Raw genomic sequence first — 15,177 nt, forward strand, 5'->3', positions numbered from 1 at the left:
AATCATTCTAATATGCTGATTTGTGGCTCAAGAAACATGTATTATGAATGTTGCGCTGATTTATATATTTTTTTGAAAATAGTGATAGTTTTTTTAGGATTCTTTGACTAATAAAAAGTTCAAAAGAACAGCATTTATTTGAAATAAAAATTAATTGTAACAACATTCAATTTTTGCTGTCACTTTTAAAAACACATTTAATGTGTAATAGTCCTCACTGATTTAAAGTATTAATTTCTTATTTTGTTCCACAGACAGCCTTGTCATATGGCTTTGAAAAACAGCATTAATATGTAAATTTCTTTCTTTTTCGGGTGAACTATTCCTAATATAGGTGGGTATTGCATGCAAATACAGCAAAAGAATGAATTTTGAAATGGATAAGTGATTAATGTCGCACTAAATTCTTCCGTATCAGTTCATATCAGAACAGGTGTGGATTTCCAAGAGCAGGCGGAGTGCGGGTAATCAGGAATGTTCTTTGAAAGACTATAACTAAGATTACTGCTTCTGAGAACAGCTGATAATATCAATAATATCTGCTGCATGAGTGCATCTCATCGTCATGCTGCGCTTCACAGAGCAAGAAACTAACATGCCTGCCTGTTAGTGCATTAGCCACATTCTGCTCTGAAAATGGTTTATGCGTAAACTTTCACTTTCAGAATGGGACATATTTTTTAAGGGGACTGAGAGAGAGGAAGATATATTATGACAGAAGCTTTCACTACTGGGCGATCTGTTGAAAAGTGTTGAAAGTGGAGCTGGCATTGTAAATATTGTAAAAATGATTAGCTACTCACGTTCACACTGTATGACGTCCAGGTTGAACTGCTGAATGGCTCCCATGCTGATCTGTTTGAGTTCAGTGTCCAGCAGCATCTGCATCAGCGATGTGGCCAGGTGTTTACAGGCAGACATACACGCCGTCTGTGCCACCTTACCCTGAGGAGCGGCACACAAACACACCAACTAACTGTTACTACAGGTGTCCTCTTCTACATACAGCAACAGTGTTGGGGTCATCTTAAAAAGTCTTAATTAATTCATAGTGTGAACCTGAAACAGTCTCTGAATAGCAGTTTCTTATATTCTTCTTTGTCTTACACTATTGCTCAAATATTTGTGGTCAGTAAGATTATTTTATGGTTTCAATATGCCTGTATTTATCAAAATGCATTGATCAAAAATGCTGTAAAAACAGTAATATTGTCAAATATAATTAGAATTTCAAATAAGTGTTTTCTATTTAAATATATTTAAAAGGCACAGCTGTTTTTCAACATTGATAATGAGAGGACATGTTTCTTGAGCAGCAACTCAGCATACATTAGAATAATTTCTGAAGGATCAGTTTCATAAAATGTTTTGCCATCACAGGAATAAATTACAATTTAAAATGAATTCAAATATAAAACAGCTATTTTCAACTGTAAAAAGCATTTTGTAGTACTACTGTTTTTACTGTATTTCTGCTCAAATAAAGTCAGCTTTGCTGAGCCCAAAATACTTTTTTCAAAAACATTAAAAAAAAAATCCAGACCTGTCGAAAAAAAATCCAGACCTGTCGAGTGTGTGTGTGTGTGTGTGTGTGTGTGTGTGTGTGTGTGTGTGTGCGCATGCGTGCGTGCGTGCGTATGTATGTATATGTATGTATATATATATATATATATATATATATATATATATATATATATATATATATATATATACACACACTCACCTAAAGGATTATTAGGAACACCATACTAATACTGTGTTTGACCCAGGTTCGCCTTCAGAACTGCCTTAATTCTACGTGGCACTGATTCAACAAGGTGCTGAAAGCATTCTTTAGAAATGTTGGCCCATATTGATAGGATAGCATCTTGTAGTTGATGGAGATTTGTGGGATGCACATCCAGGGCACGAAACTCCCGTTCCACCACATCCCAAAGATGCTCTATTGGGTTGAGATCTGGTGACTGTGGGGGTCATTTTAGTACAGTGAACTCATTGTCATGTTCAGGAACCCAATTTGAAATGATTCGAGCTTTGTGACATGGTGCATTATCCTGCTGGAAGTAGCCATCAGAGGATGAGTACATGGTGGTCATAAAGGGATGGACATGGTCAGAAACAATGCTCAGGTAGGCCCTGGCATTTAAACAATGCCCAATCGGCACTAAGGGGCCTAAAGTGTGCCAATAACACATCCCCCACACCATTACACCACCACCACCACCAGTCTGCACAGTGGTAAATAGGCATGATGGATCCATGTTCTCATTCTGTTTACGCCAAATTCTGACTCTACCATCTGAGTGTCTGAACAGAAATCGAGACTCATCAGTCTTCAACTGTCCAATTTTGGTGAGCTCGGTGCAAATTGTAGCCACTTTTTCCTATTTGTAGTGGAGATGAGTGGTACCCGGTGGGGTCTTTTGCTGTTGTAGCCCATCCGCCTCAAGGTTGTGCGTGTTGTGGCTTCACAAATGCTTTGCCGCTTACCTCGGTTGTAACGAGTGGTTATTTCAGTCAAAGTTGCTCTTCTATCAGCTTGAATCAATCGGTCCATTCACCTCTGACCTCTAGCATCAACAAGGCATTTTTGCCCCCAGGACTGCTGCATGCTGGATGTTTTTCCCTTTTCACACCATTCTTTCTAAACCCTAGAAATGGTTGTGCGTGAAAATCCGAGTAACTGAGCAGATTGTGAAATACTCAGACCGGCCCGTCGGGCACCAACAACCATGCCATACTCAAAATTGCTTAAATCACCTTTCTTTCCCATTCTGACATTCAGTTTGGAATTCAGGAGATTGTCTTGACCAGGACCACACCCCTAAATGCAGTGAAGCAACTGCCATGTGATTGGTTGATTAGATAATTGCATTAATGAGAAATTGAACAGGTGTTCCTAATAATCCTTTAGGTGAGTGTATATATATTATTATATATATTATATATATATATATAGTATTTATAAATACATAATTATACACAGTACACACATATATTATGTAAACTCAAACTTTTATTTTGGATGTGATTAATCAATTTGACAGCACTTGGCATGGATATTCTTCAAAAATTCACCTTTAGTGTTCCCCTAAGGACAGACAATCATCTGAGTTTGGAACAGCATTATGGTGAGTAAAAACTGACAGAAAAGGTGAACTATTTTTGGATGAATGTATGACAGTAAGCACAGCGATAATGTGTCGATTAATTTCCAAATATATACCAGAATTCATAAAATCCTTAAACAACATACAATCAGTGGACATAATCCAATTAAGCACAACACAGAAATGACAAAGCCTTCCAACTCTTGAAAATCCACCATCTGATGGATTTCAATTCAGAAACGGACACACAAACACACAGTAACAAGTCTCATGTCTGCAGCAGTCGTTCATGCAAGCCGACGCGGCTCATAATCAGCAGGGTTGTAAAGAGGAAAGAGGTGAAAGACCAGTCAAACCCAGCAACAACACTCAAACACATGTAAAACTCATGCAACAGCTGCTTCACCAGTACATGCTGACAACTAGCAAATAAATAAATGTAAAAAAAAAAAAAAAAAAAATCCTTTTGGTTATTCTACCCAAAGCAAAAAATGTAAACAAAGCTCTCCCCAAAAAACAAAATCTAAAAAAAAAATGTATTATTTTATGTGTAAGCAACACTTAAGCACCACATTGAACAACCAAACCCATTTAACAAACATATGCATAATTAAAAAATACAAAGCCAAAACCTTCAGAAAGCACCGAGACGTGAACGCATTGACATTCCTCTTTATTTCTAGAAATGTATATAAACATTGCAAATTGATGCTATAAAAGCATGACCTATAAAACATAAAATGTCACCCTTAAAAAGACACAACTATTTTGCACAAAAAAAGCGTAAATGTTGCAACAACAAAAAACTGTCCAAACCAGAATGACATAACACCAGAGGAAGATACTTTATGTTTAATTTACAGTTATGTGAAGTAAGATTAATATAGTTAATAATAAAATCTGATTATTACATGACATTAACAAAAAAAAAAAAATGTATTTGTCAGGCAATTGACCGATTGTCAGGGCAACATTTCTGATTTTTTTTTAGTTTAACTTAATATACTAACATGAATAAAATGGGGGAAAAGTAATATAAACTACAGTATATAGACATACAAAAAAAACAGAAATTATATAAAAAAAACTATTTAAAAATATGAATAAACAAATCTCAATAATACTTAAATAACACTGATGTGGAGTGGACTTTTCGAACCAATGAGATTTATCTGTGGGCGGGACCCATCGCAACACCGGATATAAAAACCAAGCGATCAAAAAACTATCTTGCCGTTTGCCACATCCCATTGTGTTAGAAACTGCGAATGGTTTAATTTAAGCATGAACTGAACCACTATATGCTGTGCTCACATCTTTCAACCACAAATGCAATAATTAATGGACAATATTTATACTGTCTACGTTTGCTTAAATTAGTGAATTAGTGTATATTAATTGATTATGTAATATCTAAATATACTTATTAAAGGTAATGACATACAGCTGTACTGATAGTGTAGTAGGTTAAAATGTTTTATTATGCAGCATAAATAAAGCAGCATTCTGATTTGAGACACACTCATTGTTATGACTATCATCTTAAAGGGACAGATCACATAAAATCAAAATAAAACTGAAACATAATAGAAGATATTTAGACAAATTTGCTTTTGTCCATACAATGAAAGTCAATAAGGTCCAGTGTTCTTCACAAACCCATTCACTTTCATTTTATAGGCAAAATATTTTTAGAAAGAAAGAAAGAACATCATGAGGCTGAGAATATGGTAATGATTTTTTGGGTGAACCGTCTCTTTAAATGCTGGTACTAGTGCTAGTGAATCTCAAATAAGAATGGCACGTGTTCTGCAGATACTGGTATCAGCTTCAGACAATCATGGGCAGCAGATCAGGGGTAGCATGCCAATTGAACTGGTTAACATTCTGCATTACACGTGAAAAGGGAAGCAAAACAAGGCTGGCAGCAAGTCCACAGAGCTGACATGAACATGCAGTTTTAAACTTTTTTTTTGCTTTTTAATAATTGTAATTTTACTCTTCCTCCTCTACAGTTCGAAGAGGGTCTACTTACCGACATTGCAGCATGATCATTGTTGTTATTCTGAGGCGGAAACCCCAAGAAAATAAAACACGGACAGGGAAAGAAAGTATAGCGATAATAAATGGACAGACAAAGGAAAATCAGAAATACCAAGCATGCCTGGCAGAAAATAAATCAAAGGATACATTCACTTAGAGGAAATATGTTACATTGTTGAGAAACCAAAGCATAACCAACTTAAACTGGAGGTTAAAGCAATTTGTTTAAGAGGACAGGGCAGCTGAAGAGAAAAGCGAGCAAGCTGTATTGTTCTTTTTTTTTAATTGGATGGGTTGGGAGTTATCTGTGCTGATTATGTGAAGGAATATACAGAGATTAGACTGGGTTTGGGAATGGATGTCTTTGCGAATATTATAATTGTGTAACGACACCTACACAACATTTCTCTGTGCTTATGTTTTGATTTACACCTAATGTCAAACAATGAAAATTAGAAAATGTGTCATTCTGGAGGGCAACTAGAACAAACGCCCAGATATGACCATCTAAACAGCTACAAATGCAACATAAATTGACACCACACACATTACATGAACCCACAGGTGAAGTATGATAACGAAACAATGACAAGAGTGCGTGCGAATAGGATGACTTGGAACTCACCGGAAGGTGCGTGAAGACCTGGAAGGTGCTGCGAAGGAAGTTAATGAGGTCCATGAGGTAGCCGCTGGCCCTGCCGTCCGACTCTGCCATGCCCCATTCGTAATCAGCAAGCTGAATGAACTCATCGATCTTCTGGTTGAGTTTGGTGTATATCTCTCCTTCAGCTGCATGTCTGGCATCCTAAAATAAGAAACCAGGCATTCAACTTCCTCCAGATGTGTACAACCAGTTAAATCCTGGAATGCTTTTAAACTATTTATTTATAATATTAGTATTGTGTTGATCCCCCTTTTTGCTGCCAAAACAGCCCTGACCCATCGAAACATGGACTCCACTAGACCTCTGAAGGTGTGCTGTGGTAGCTGGCACCAAGATGTTAGCAGCAGATCCTTTACGTCCTGGAAATTATGAGTTGTTTGTTCAGCACATCCAACAGATGCTCGACTGGATTGAGATCTGGGGAATCTGGAGGCCAAGTCAACACCTCAAACTCATGCTCCTCAAACCAATCCCGAACCATTTTTTTGTGGCAGGGTGCATTATCCTGTTGAAAGATGCCCCAACCACCAGGGAGCACACGGCCGGCCTTAGCTCCCCACGTGCATCAATGAGCCTTGGCCGCCCAATGACCCCCGTTGACGGTTCACCACTGTTCCTTCCTTGGACCACTTTTGATAGATACTGACCACTGCAGACAAGAGCTGCAGTTTTGGAGATACTCTCTCGCTCGCATCCTTACACTTGCCATTTTTCCTGCTTCTAATGTCGCCTTCACGTGCTATCGGAAGTTTTCTACTTCCCTCTTTAGAAGTCGTGATTATGAGCTTGTTGCGTTCAGGTGCTTTGTTGTCGGAAAGAATGTAGGACACCAGGTTCATACTTTTGTGCGTCTTAGGAAAATTTTATTTTAACACTATAACCGTTTCAGTCATTTCCCGGTCCCAGAAAATCATAGAATCACTGGCAAACATAGCAGCACAACACGAACGCATATTGTTTATAATCACATTCACAATAAAGGCATAATGTAGACAAGATAAGGCTGCTTAAAGACTAAAATGGCAATAGATTTCAGCCATACATGAACCTATTGTATAGCTACTTTTACCACACTATCTAGATAGTCAGTCACACTATCATAATACACAATTTGCTTCAAATGTTTATTAATTATGTAAATATGTACTACTTTAACAACAAGACAATGCAATTATTGTGTGAAAAAAACGAAATAAAACACCTGCCACGGCAGAAATTCGTCTCCCATCTGCCCTTTTTTACCTTTATGCCGCGCCCATCTCGGGAACTTGGGTTTTTGAAATTATTTCCAAACTTCTCAGTGATAAACACGACATCAGAGGGTGTTCATGTGCAGTTTTTACCTCGGAAAATTGTATTTACGATAATTCTGATAGCACGTGAAGGCTGCATAACACATCAACTTTGAGGACAAAATGTTCACTTGCTTCATAATATATCCCACCCACGAACAGGTGCTGTGATGAAGAGATGATCAGTGTTATGCACTTCACCTGTCATAATGTTATGCCTGATCTGTGTATGTCTGTTTTTTTGTTTAACTTTTCATGCTAAAATCTAAAATTTTTGCATGCACATTAAATGCTACACATTTTGTGGATCTTCAATAGTAAACGGATTCAAATGCACTAAAACAACAAAACGTGGAAAGACGGGGTGAATACTTATGCAACATTAACTTGAGCAATGCCAACATGCTACGACGTGCTCAATGACTGAAGAAGAGGTCACCTGATAACACTTCGGTTTAAATACATTTAACACACTGGCATCAAAACAAGCTCTCTATGGAGTTCATGAAGCCCGAGGCGGCTCCTGTCCCATGCTGTCGATGACAGCTTTACTTTGAGCGCACCGCTCCAGACGGCTGATCTCTGATCAGAGTGTGCCCATGGCGGTAATACGAGTGAGTGAAATGTGTAATTAAAGAACATGTCTGTGAATGACTTTACCTTGAAGGTGGAAAGCCCGTAGAGTCTTGTGGTGTGAACTGTTTCCGGGGAAACATTGGTGATGTTCGTGATAAAATCCTCCAGGTATTTACATGCGTGCTCTAAGTGGGTGGTGTTGATGATAATTTGAACTAGCTGCAAAACATAACAGAAAGGAAGGCTTATGTTATTTTTGAACTGGGCTTTGCAGAAAGAACAGGGCATTGCTTCAACACTACCTCTGTTAATCCTATGTGCGGCTTTTTGATGAGGTTTTGTAAGCAGCTGCTCAACGTCCTTGTCAGCAGCAGGTTGGTGGATTTACGGAGCATGTCATCAATCTCGGTTGAGCTGAAACACAAGTTAACAAAAAATATGTTCAACCATTTCATTCCAGTATATAGTTTTGGCAAGCTTTCTATACAGGATATGCTTTTGAGTACAAAATTAAGGTAACCGTGACTGTTTTTTTTTTTTCATATTTCTGAGCTTATATCTCGCAATACTTAAAAAAAGGCAGATTTGTGAAATATAAAATTGCAATTGAGAATTTTGTGTTGTTGTTGAGAAACTGTATGGCACTACATACTCTAATTAAAGGTCAGTTTACCCAATAATTCGAATTCTGTCATTAATTACTTACCCTCATGTCGTTCCAAACCTTTTAACAAAGATATTTTTTATAAAATCCTAGAGGATTCTGAATCTCTTCTCTTCAACGTCATTCCCCTACACTGTTCATATAGTAAACAGTGCAGCGCCTCTGGGTTCTATGTCAGAACGTCATTACAACGCGTGTGTGTAATGCTGACACAGGAGCCAGCCAATAACGTACAACCTGGAAGCGCTCCACTGTTTTTACTAACAGTGTAGGGGAATGACGTTCAAGAGAATAGATTGTCTAATAAAGTAGTTATTTTTTTCACACAAAAATATTTTCATTGATTAATAACACTAAGGTCACATGGACTACTTTAATAATGTTTTTACTACCTTTCTGGGCCTTGTACGTTCCAATCCACTCAGAATTCATCAAAAAGACCTTAATTTTGTGTATTATTGGTTTGGAACGGCATGAGGGTGAGTAATTAATAACTGAATTTTCATTTTTGGGTGAACTAACCCTTTCATTCAGCCCTATGTACAGGAACCTTTTAAAAATAACTTTATGAACTGTATTGTTTGAAGATATCTATATGATTTTCTCAGCATGGTTACTAAGGGCAGGACATTTATTTTAAATACATTTAAGAGAAGTTGGGCAAACTCCAACCTGTGTGGATATAAAATTCATCATCATCAGTGGACACAGTCACCCAGTAGTTAACTATGTTACAGGGTAACTTAGCTGACAGGAGGTAACAATTGACAATGCCACCATTTTGAATCATAATTTTAATTGCAGGCTTTGTCTGGCCAACCACGTTATATTCTTGATCCGGTTAGGCAAGTTAACCTTAAAGTCCCCCAGCAGTCAATAATTGTATCCCTTAAAACTCATCTTTGATAATCATAGCACTAAAACATGTGAAAATAATTTCTTTATGCCTTAAAATAGCTACAATGTATCTCTACACCTTTGCTTCATTTAGTATACGGGGACCCATGAATGTGCAAATTAGTCCCCACCTCAACTCAATCACACCAGCTCAGACTGACTACCTGATCTGAAGAACTGATTCAGAAGAAGAACAGCAAGAACAATTCATACAGGGTCATCTACAAGTATAATGCATCGGAATGGTAATGTGTTTTGTGTATCGCTCTCTACAACGCCGGACACGTATCTATAATTGATATGATTAGCCTTTGGCTTGACTATGTTATCAAACACTTAATAATGTGTTGCTAATGTTACACAAACCATGTTCCCTTTCACCATCTCAGAGTCAGACTGCTGCCTTCTAAAACTCAGCATCCTTATAAAAGCTTTGAGAGTCAGTGGAGAAAGGCATATATTTCATCACAATCACAACATCGTAATATACATCACATACATATTTTACCCGCTATATTACTATTTGCACCCAATTTTTTTTCTGTATCTTCTTAAAGGTGTTCTTGTGCTCACTGTGCTAAATGCCCACAGAGCATGAAAGAAAAAGCCCAGCCATGATTGTGAAGTTATGAAACCAAGGCGATTTTAAACTGTGTTTTTGAAACTGTCTTTGGTTCGCTGCAGTTTTAAAGAGAAAATAATTAGCAATAGTATTGACTGATGAATTTGCACATGGTTTGTCTTAAAGCATATTAAAAACACCACATAGACATAAAAACAACAACTTTACATTTTAATATATCTTTAAATTTATATCATAAAAATATTGTACACTTCAAATTCAAATTTCAATTTATTTTGAAATGATTTGGTTGGCTGCAGCAGTCTGTTGTTGTATAATTTTGTATAATGACGATACATTGAACGTTTTACCAGGCCATACGTTTCTACATAAGTGTGCTAATTTTTAAAATCAACCACAACAGTTATGCTTTCTTTTGACATAATGAAATGGTTTAAATTTAAAACAATATTTCATGTCCATTTATTTATTTATTTGGTAAGTAGACAAGGAACATGGCTTTGCAAGGGTACTTCAGCAAGAAACACTGCTACATGCCAAAAAAATTATCTTGTTAACTGAATGCTATATTTGATTTGAAATGTTAAAAAAATATTTGTATTGCTACTTTGGTTAGTAAGTCCCCAAAATGGCTTTCTTCTATGCAAAGCAAAATAATACATTTTTTAAAAAGTGCAGGGTTGAAACAATACTGGACTTTCATTGCATGGACAAAAAAAACAACAAACCAAAACACTTTTCAAATATCACCCATCATTATTGGGGTCCACAACTAGCCCTACTGCTGCCAGAACGCTTGTAAGGTGTGAGTGTTTACAGGACGCTGCTGGTCGGTGTTGATTTTGCCGTTGGGGTCTATATGCCCCAGTGTGAGGTGTTAATTAGGAGTGATCAGGTGGGAAACGCTCCATGAAGAGGTGTAGATATACTTTGCTCATTATCGCTTGCTTAATAAAACAAAGAAACCACAAGAGAGGAGTGTGAAATCTGCAGTCGTTTGCATTGATTAGCAGAGAGACAGGAGGGGAAAAGACTGTTAAATCAATCTAGAAGTGTTCTGACACCCTCTTCTCACCGCTCTAACCAACAAAAGTTTCATCGTTTGGCTCATAGTCTGTGGAAATGCCTAGGCAAGCACTGGCGAGTGCAAATACTGGTCAGAATATCGGCCTTGGCGAAACTACTAAAGCCACCACTACGCATGACTAGAACAAACTGGTGTGACCTAATTTCGAATTAAAAAATTAAGCCAAAACTAAACACAGATATGCACATGGCAAAGTTCTTTTTCTTTCTTCATTTAGGGGTAAAACGAAGTTTAAAATACATACCAGCGACATACTGTTATCGAGGATCCGACACGCCCACTTTGGATGCGGTATTTGGATGAATATGTAAATATGTGCTTTCCTCTCAATAACAAAATAAAAACAACAAAACTGAAAAAAACCACAAGATTTTAATAAAGCATAAGAAAAGCATCTGATTATATCAACGTGGATATGTTTGCTCTACGGCACTCCAGTAAAGTCACGTTTATCACTTTATACAATAGATTTTTTTACTGTACTAAACATGAAAAACATGTCAGTGTCTCGTTTCATCAGAAGTACAACTTCATGTTCTACTATAAAGCAGCTCTCCAGAGTTTTCATGTTTTCACTCGCAGATGTCTGACCTTGACGGACTGAAAAGGCCAAATGAACCAGAAAAGATTTTTACGTGAAAGGCAGCGAAGCCTCTGGTAGTATAAAGTTGCTTACTAGCCAAAGCAAACTATTCCAGAAAGCTGTTTGAAATTCCCAGAACGAATGCCAAACGAACTTACATTCGTAAAACTTAATTTGATTATGTTTGCAATTACATCACATCAGTTTATTCTTTCAACAATCCCCCTTTTTTTTTTTTTTTTGAAGTATATCAGGGCCTTATCATATTTTCCGGTCACACTTTTTTTTCATAGTTTGGCTGTCCCTGCGACTTATATATCAAATTTAATTCATACTGACTGACAAGAATAAACATATTCGGGCGAGAGGGCGCTATAACTGAATAACTGAAAACAGAAAAGAACTCTTAACTGAAAAATTAACTTAAAGACAACAACTTAGATAGACTGAAGACAAACAAAATGCCTCTCATAAAAATAAAAATAAACATATTCTGCAAATTTCAAACTGCATGTAGTAAAATATGCAGCAGAAAAATATTCACACAGTGTTCGTCCGGCAGAGCGTTGTTCAAGCACCCATCTGTAGACTTGTTCCTTCAGCTCTGGTCATCTTGCTTTCAGTCCGCGATTAGCTTTCTTTGTTTTCTTCATTACAGTTAAAGTAACCTCTGCTTTTCGCCAGTCCCTCACATGTGTACCATCTGGCGCGTTTTCAGTTCATGCCTTTGGAAGCTTAACTTCCATAGGAATTATTTTGAGAAGTTGAAAAACTCACTTTGCTCCGCATAGCTCCGTTTACATGAATGCCTGCAGCTGTGAGCTGAGCTGTGAGTGCGATCTCCCATCCCCCATGCGCGGGTTGAAAACATGTGGAAATATCTCCCTCTACTTACTGTAGTCTTGCGTCATCGGAGGAATTTTTCCAGAAATAAAATGCATAAATCTCTTGTCTTTGAATATACTCCAGGGTACAAAGCCATATGCTAATCGCTGAAGTAACCCTTTAAAGGAAATCTATTGCATAAAGTGCTACATAAATAGCAGAGCATGTACAGACATATCCCTATCGTTATGATAAGATGCTTTCTTAAAGGAACACTCTACTTTTTTTGAAAATAGGCTCATTTTCCAAGTCCCTTAGAGTTATACAGTTGAGTTTTAATGTTTTTGAATCCATTCAGCCAATCTCTGTATCTGGCGGTACCACTTTTAGCATAGCTTAGCATACATCATTGAATCATACAAGTCCATTAGCATCGGTCTCAAAAATGACCAAAGACTTTCAATATTTTTCCTATTTAAAACTTGACCCTTCTGTAGTTACATTGTGTACTAAGACCAACGAAAAATGAAATGTTTCTATTTTTTTAGACCGTTATAGCTAGGAACTACAGTAAAACAACAGTATAAAGTGGAGTGTTCCTTTAACTGTGTTTTTTTGTGTGATTATTTCGTTATTGAGAGGAAAATGCAGCACATATTTACATATTCACTAAACGGCGCACCCAGCAGTGTGGGCGGCGTCCGATGTTCACTAACAGTATACCAGTTCAAAGGCATTTCAAACTTCTTTTTACCCCTAAGCGAAGAACAAAAAAATGAACTTTGCTGTGAGTGGGCCTTAATCTCTTCAGCTACTCGCCTGGAAGGGATGAGGTTGAAGGTAAAATCCACTGGCTATGTGCACATCTAACCCTCTGGGAAAGAATTTGGGGTGCCAGTGACAAGCACAACACAGACCCCTCACATCAGCCAGCCGAATGCCACAGAGCTTAAAGAGAACAAATATTGTCAGAAGGGATGGCTGGAGGTGGAGGGAGGGTGGTGGTTTTAAAGACAGTGCAGACCCATAAATGAGGGCTTCCCATGAAGACAGTCACACCACGATAACAGCTCCACAAGCCCATACTGACAAGAGATGAGTGACAGGACTGTATGACTGAAGATCTGCTTCTAAGTGTCTTCTATTGGGTTGTACGGATAACAACAGTGAGTCTGCATCCAAAGCAGGATTTCCATCTTATCTTAATTTCGTTCTGAACAGAAACAAGCTGATGAAGATTTATGGGTGTTGTGTAGTCTGCTCACCTGCGATGGAGTGACTCTGAGAACTTCAAGCTGGCGTAAATGAACTCCTTTACTTGAGAGTATATTTGAGGCACTGAATGGGACATGGGCAGCTTCTTTGGAAATTGTTGCTGTTTAATGAAGAAAGATACATATCTAGTCAACATGAAATGACATTCACAACCCATTTAACTTCTGTAATGTGATATCTTTCAAAGAAATATTTACATTTCAGCTTTTATGAATAATCAGTTTTGGTAAATATGAGACAATACCGACACAATATAAGGTGTGTTCCAAGTGTTTGACAAACCTTTTCTATCTCTGCATCATGGAAGGGGAAGCGACTGACCACAGCCTTGTACTCCTCTTCATTCTCCACTGGAATGGGGCTGTAGTTGTCCTGCTCAAAAATATCCCTGTTTCAGCAGAGGAAACACAGATGTCATTAAATAACAACGAAAAGAACCGTATAATTCACTAATATCAAAAACAAAGCAGTTGTAGTTCTGTTCAGCTCACCTGAACACCAGGGCCCATTTCTTGAGCAATGTTTCATTGTACTGATCTCGAACCTCAAACAAAAGGTCAAAAAGTCTGTTCACAGGGAAGCCATAACCCTACAAAAGCAAAACAATCATAGTGAGTAAGCAGCAAATGTAGAAATTGACCAGAACTTATTGATATATTACAGATACAGATTCATATAAATGTCAATAAAATGAATTGTAATTGGAAAGCAATATGGATATGATTGATGGGAGAATACCTGTAAAGTGTCTGCAAATATAACAATCAGGTTCTTCAGTTCTAGGACCAGGTCGGGATCACTGCAGTAGGACTATTGGGTTAAAAAAAATAATGATAAGAATGACAACAAAATGTAACAACTTATGGTATTAACATTTTTAACAATCACAAATGTGTTTAGAACAAAGCATCTATGAGTGAATCTCTCCAGAAATGTCTAGGTCATATATACAATATATAATGCACACAAAAACAAAGTGATAGAATGTATAGTTTTGTTAAGGGTGCACTTTTTCCCCCAAGGTTGATAAATGTCAATGCATTTTTTTATAATGTATTTGAAAATCATGTGAATTTTATATACTTTCCACATTATCATGCACTAAAGGTTGAATAGATGGCTTTCTTAAAAATGTATATACATTTGTGTTAATGACTAAGTTGTTAAGTGCAGATAAACCATAGTTCTGTTAAACCCTTTTTGTTACTAAGTATTGTGGCACCTTACACAAAAAACAAAAACATTTGAAGAGTCAGGACTGACGTTTGCAATTATAATTAGTTTCATCAGTGCATCTTAGATTTTCTATTCTTCTAGGTGCACAAACTGCAGATTTTTAAGAAAATTATAATATAAAAATATGAATTGATTGGTCATCGGTATCTGTATCGGCCATGAGAAGGACTTAATTATCAGTTATCTGTATCAGTTAAAATTATTTATATTTATATTTATATATATATATATATATATATATATATATATATATATATATATATATATATATATATATATATATATATATATATATATATATATATAAACTGCAGATATCACAAAATATATTCTTATATATAT

General features: G+C 36.9%; 1 protein-coding gene across 4 annotated transcripts in view; it reads right to left on the reverse strand.

The window, feature by feature from the left end:
- The window catches only part of exoc6 (exocyst complex component 6), a 66,054-nt gene that overhangs the window by 14,817 nt on the left and 36,060 nt on the right, over positions 1-15,177 (reverse strand). For 2 of the 4 annotated variants that reach the window (XM_067429223.1, XM_067429222.1), the window contains exons 12-20: positions 14,338-14,409; positions 14,091-14,188; positions 13,882-13,987; positions 13,590-13,699; positions 7,988-8,099; positions 7,770-7,904; positions 5,779-5,958; positions 5,146-5,175; positions 804-945 (exon numbers count right to left, since the gene is read on the reverse strand). In XM_067429223.1, the coding sequence (XP_067285324.1) occupies positions 804-945; positions 5,146-5,175; positions 5,779-5,958; positions 7,770-7,904; positions 7,988-8,099; positions 13,590-13,699; positions 13,882-13,987; positions 14,091-14,188; positions 14,338-14,409 (985 nt within the window). The remainder of the gene's footprint in view (positions 1-803; positions 946-5,145; positions 5,176-5,778; positions 5,959-7,769; positions 7,905-7,987; positions 8,100-13,589; positions 13,700-13,881; positions 13,988-14,090; positions 14,189-14,337; positions 14,410-15,177) is intronic. The other 2 variants (XM_067429225.1, XM_067429224.1) reach the window with 1 other exon arrangement.

This window comes from Pseudorasbora parva, chromosome 21 (genome assembly GCF_024679245.1).
Source record: "Pseudorasbora parva isolate DD20220531a chromosome 21, ASM2467924v1, whole genome shotgun sequence".
NCBI classification, from domain to species: Eukaryota; Metazoa; Chordata; class Actinopteri; order Cypriniformes; family Gobionidae; genus Pseudorasbora; species Pseudorasbora parva.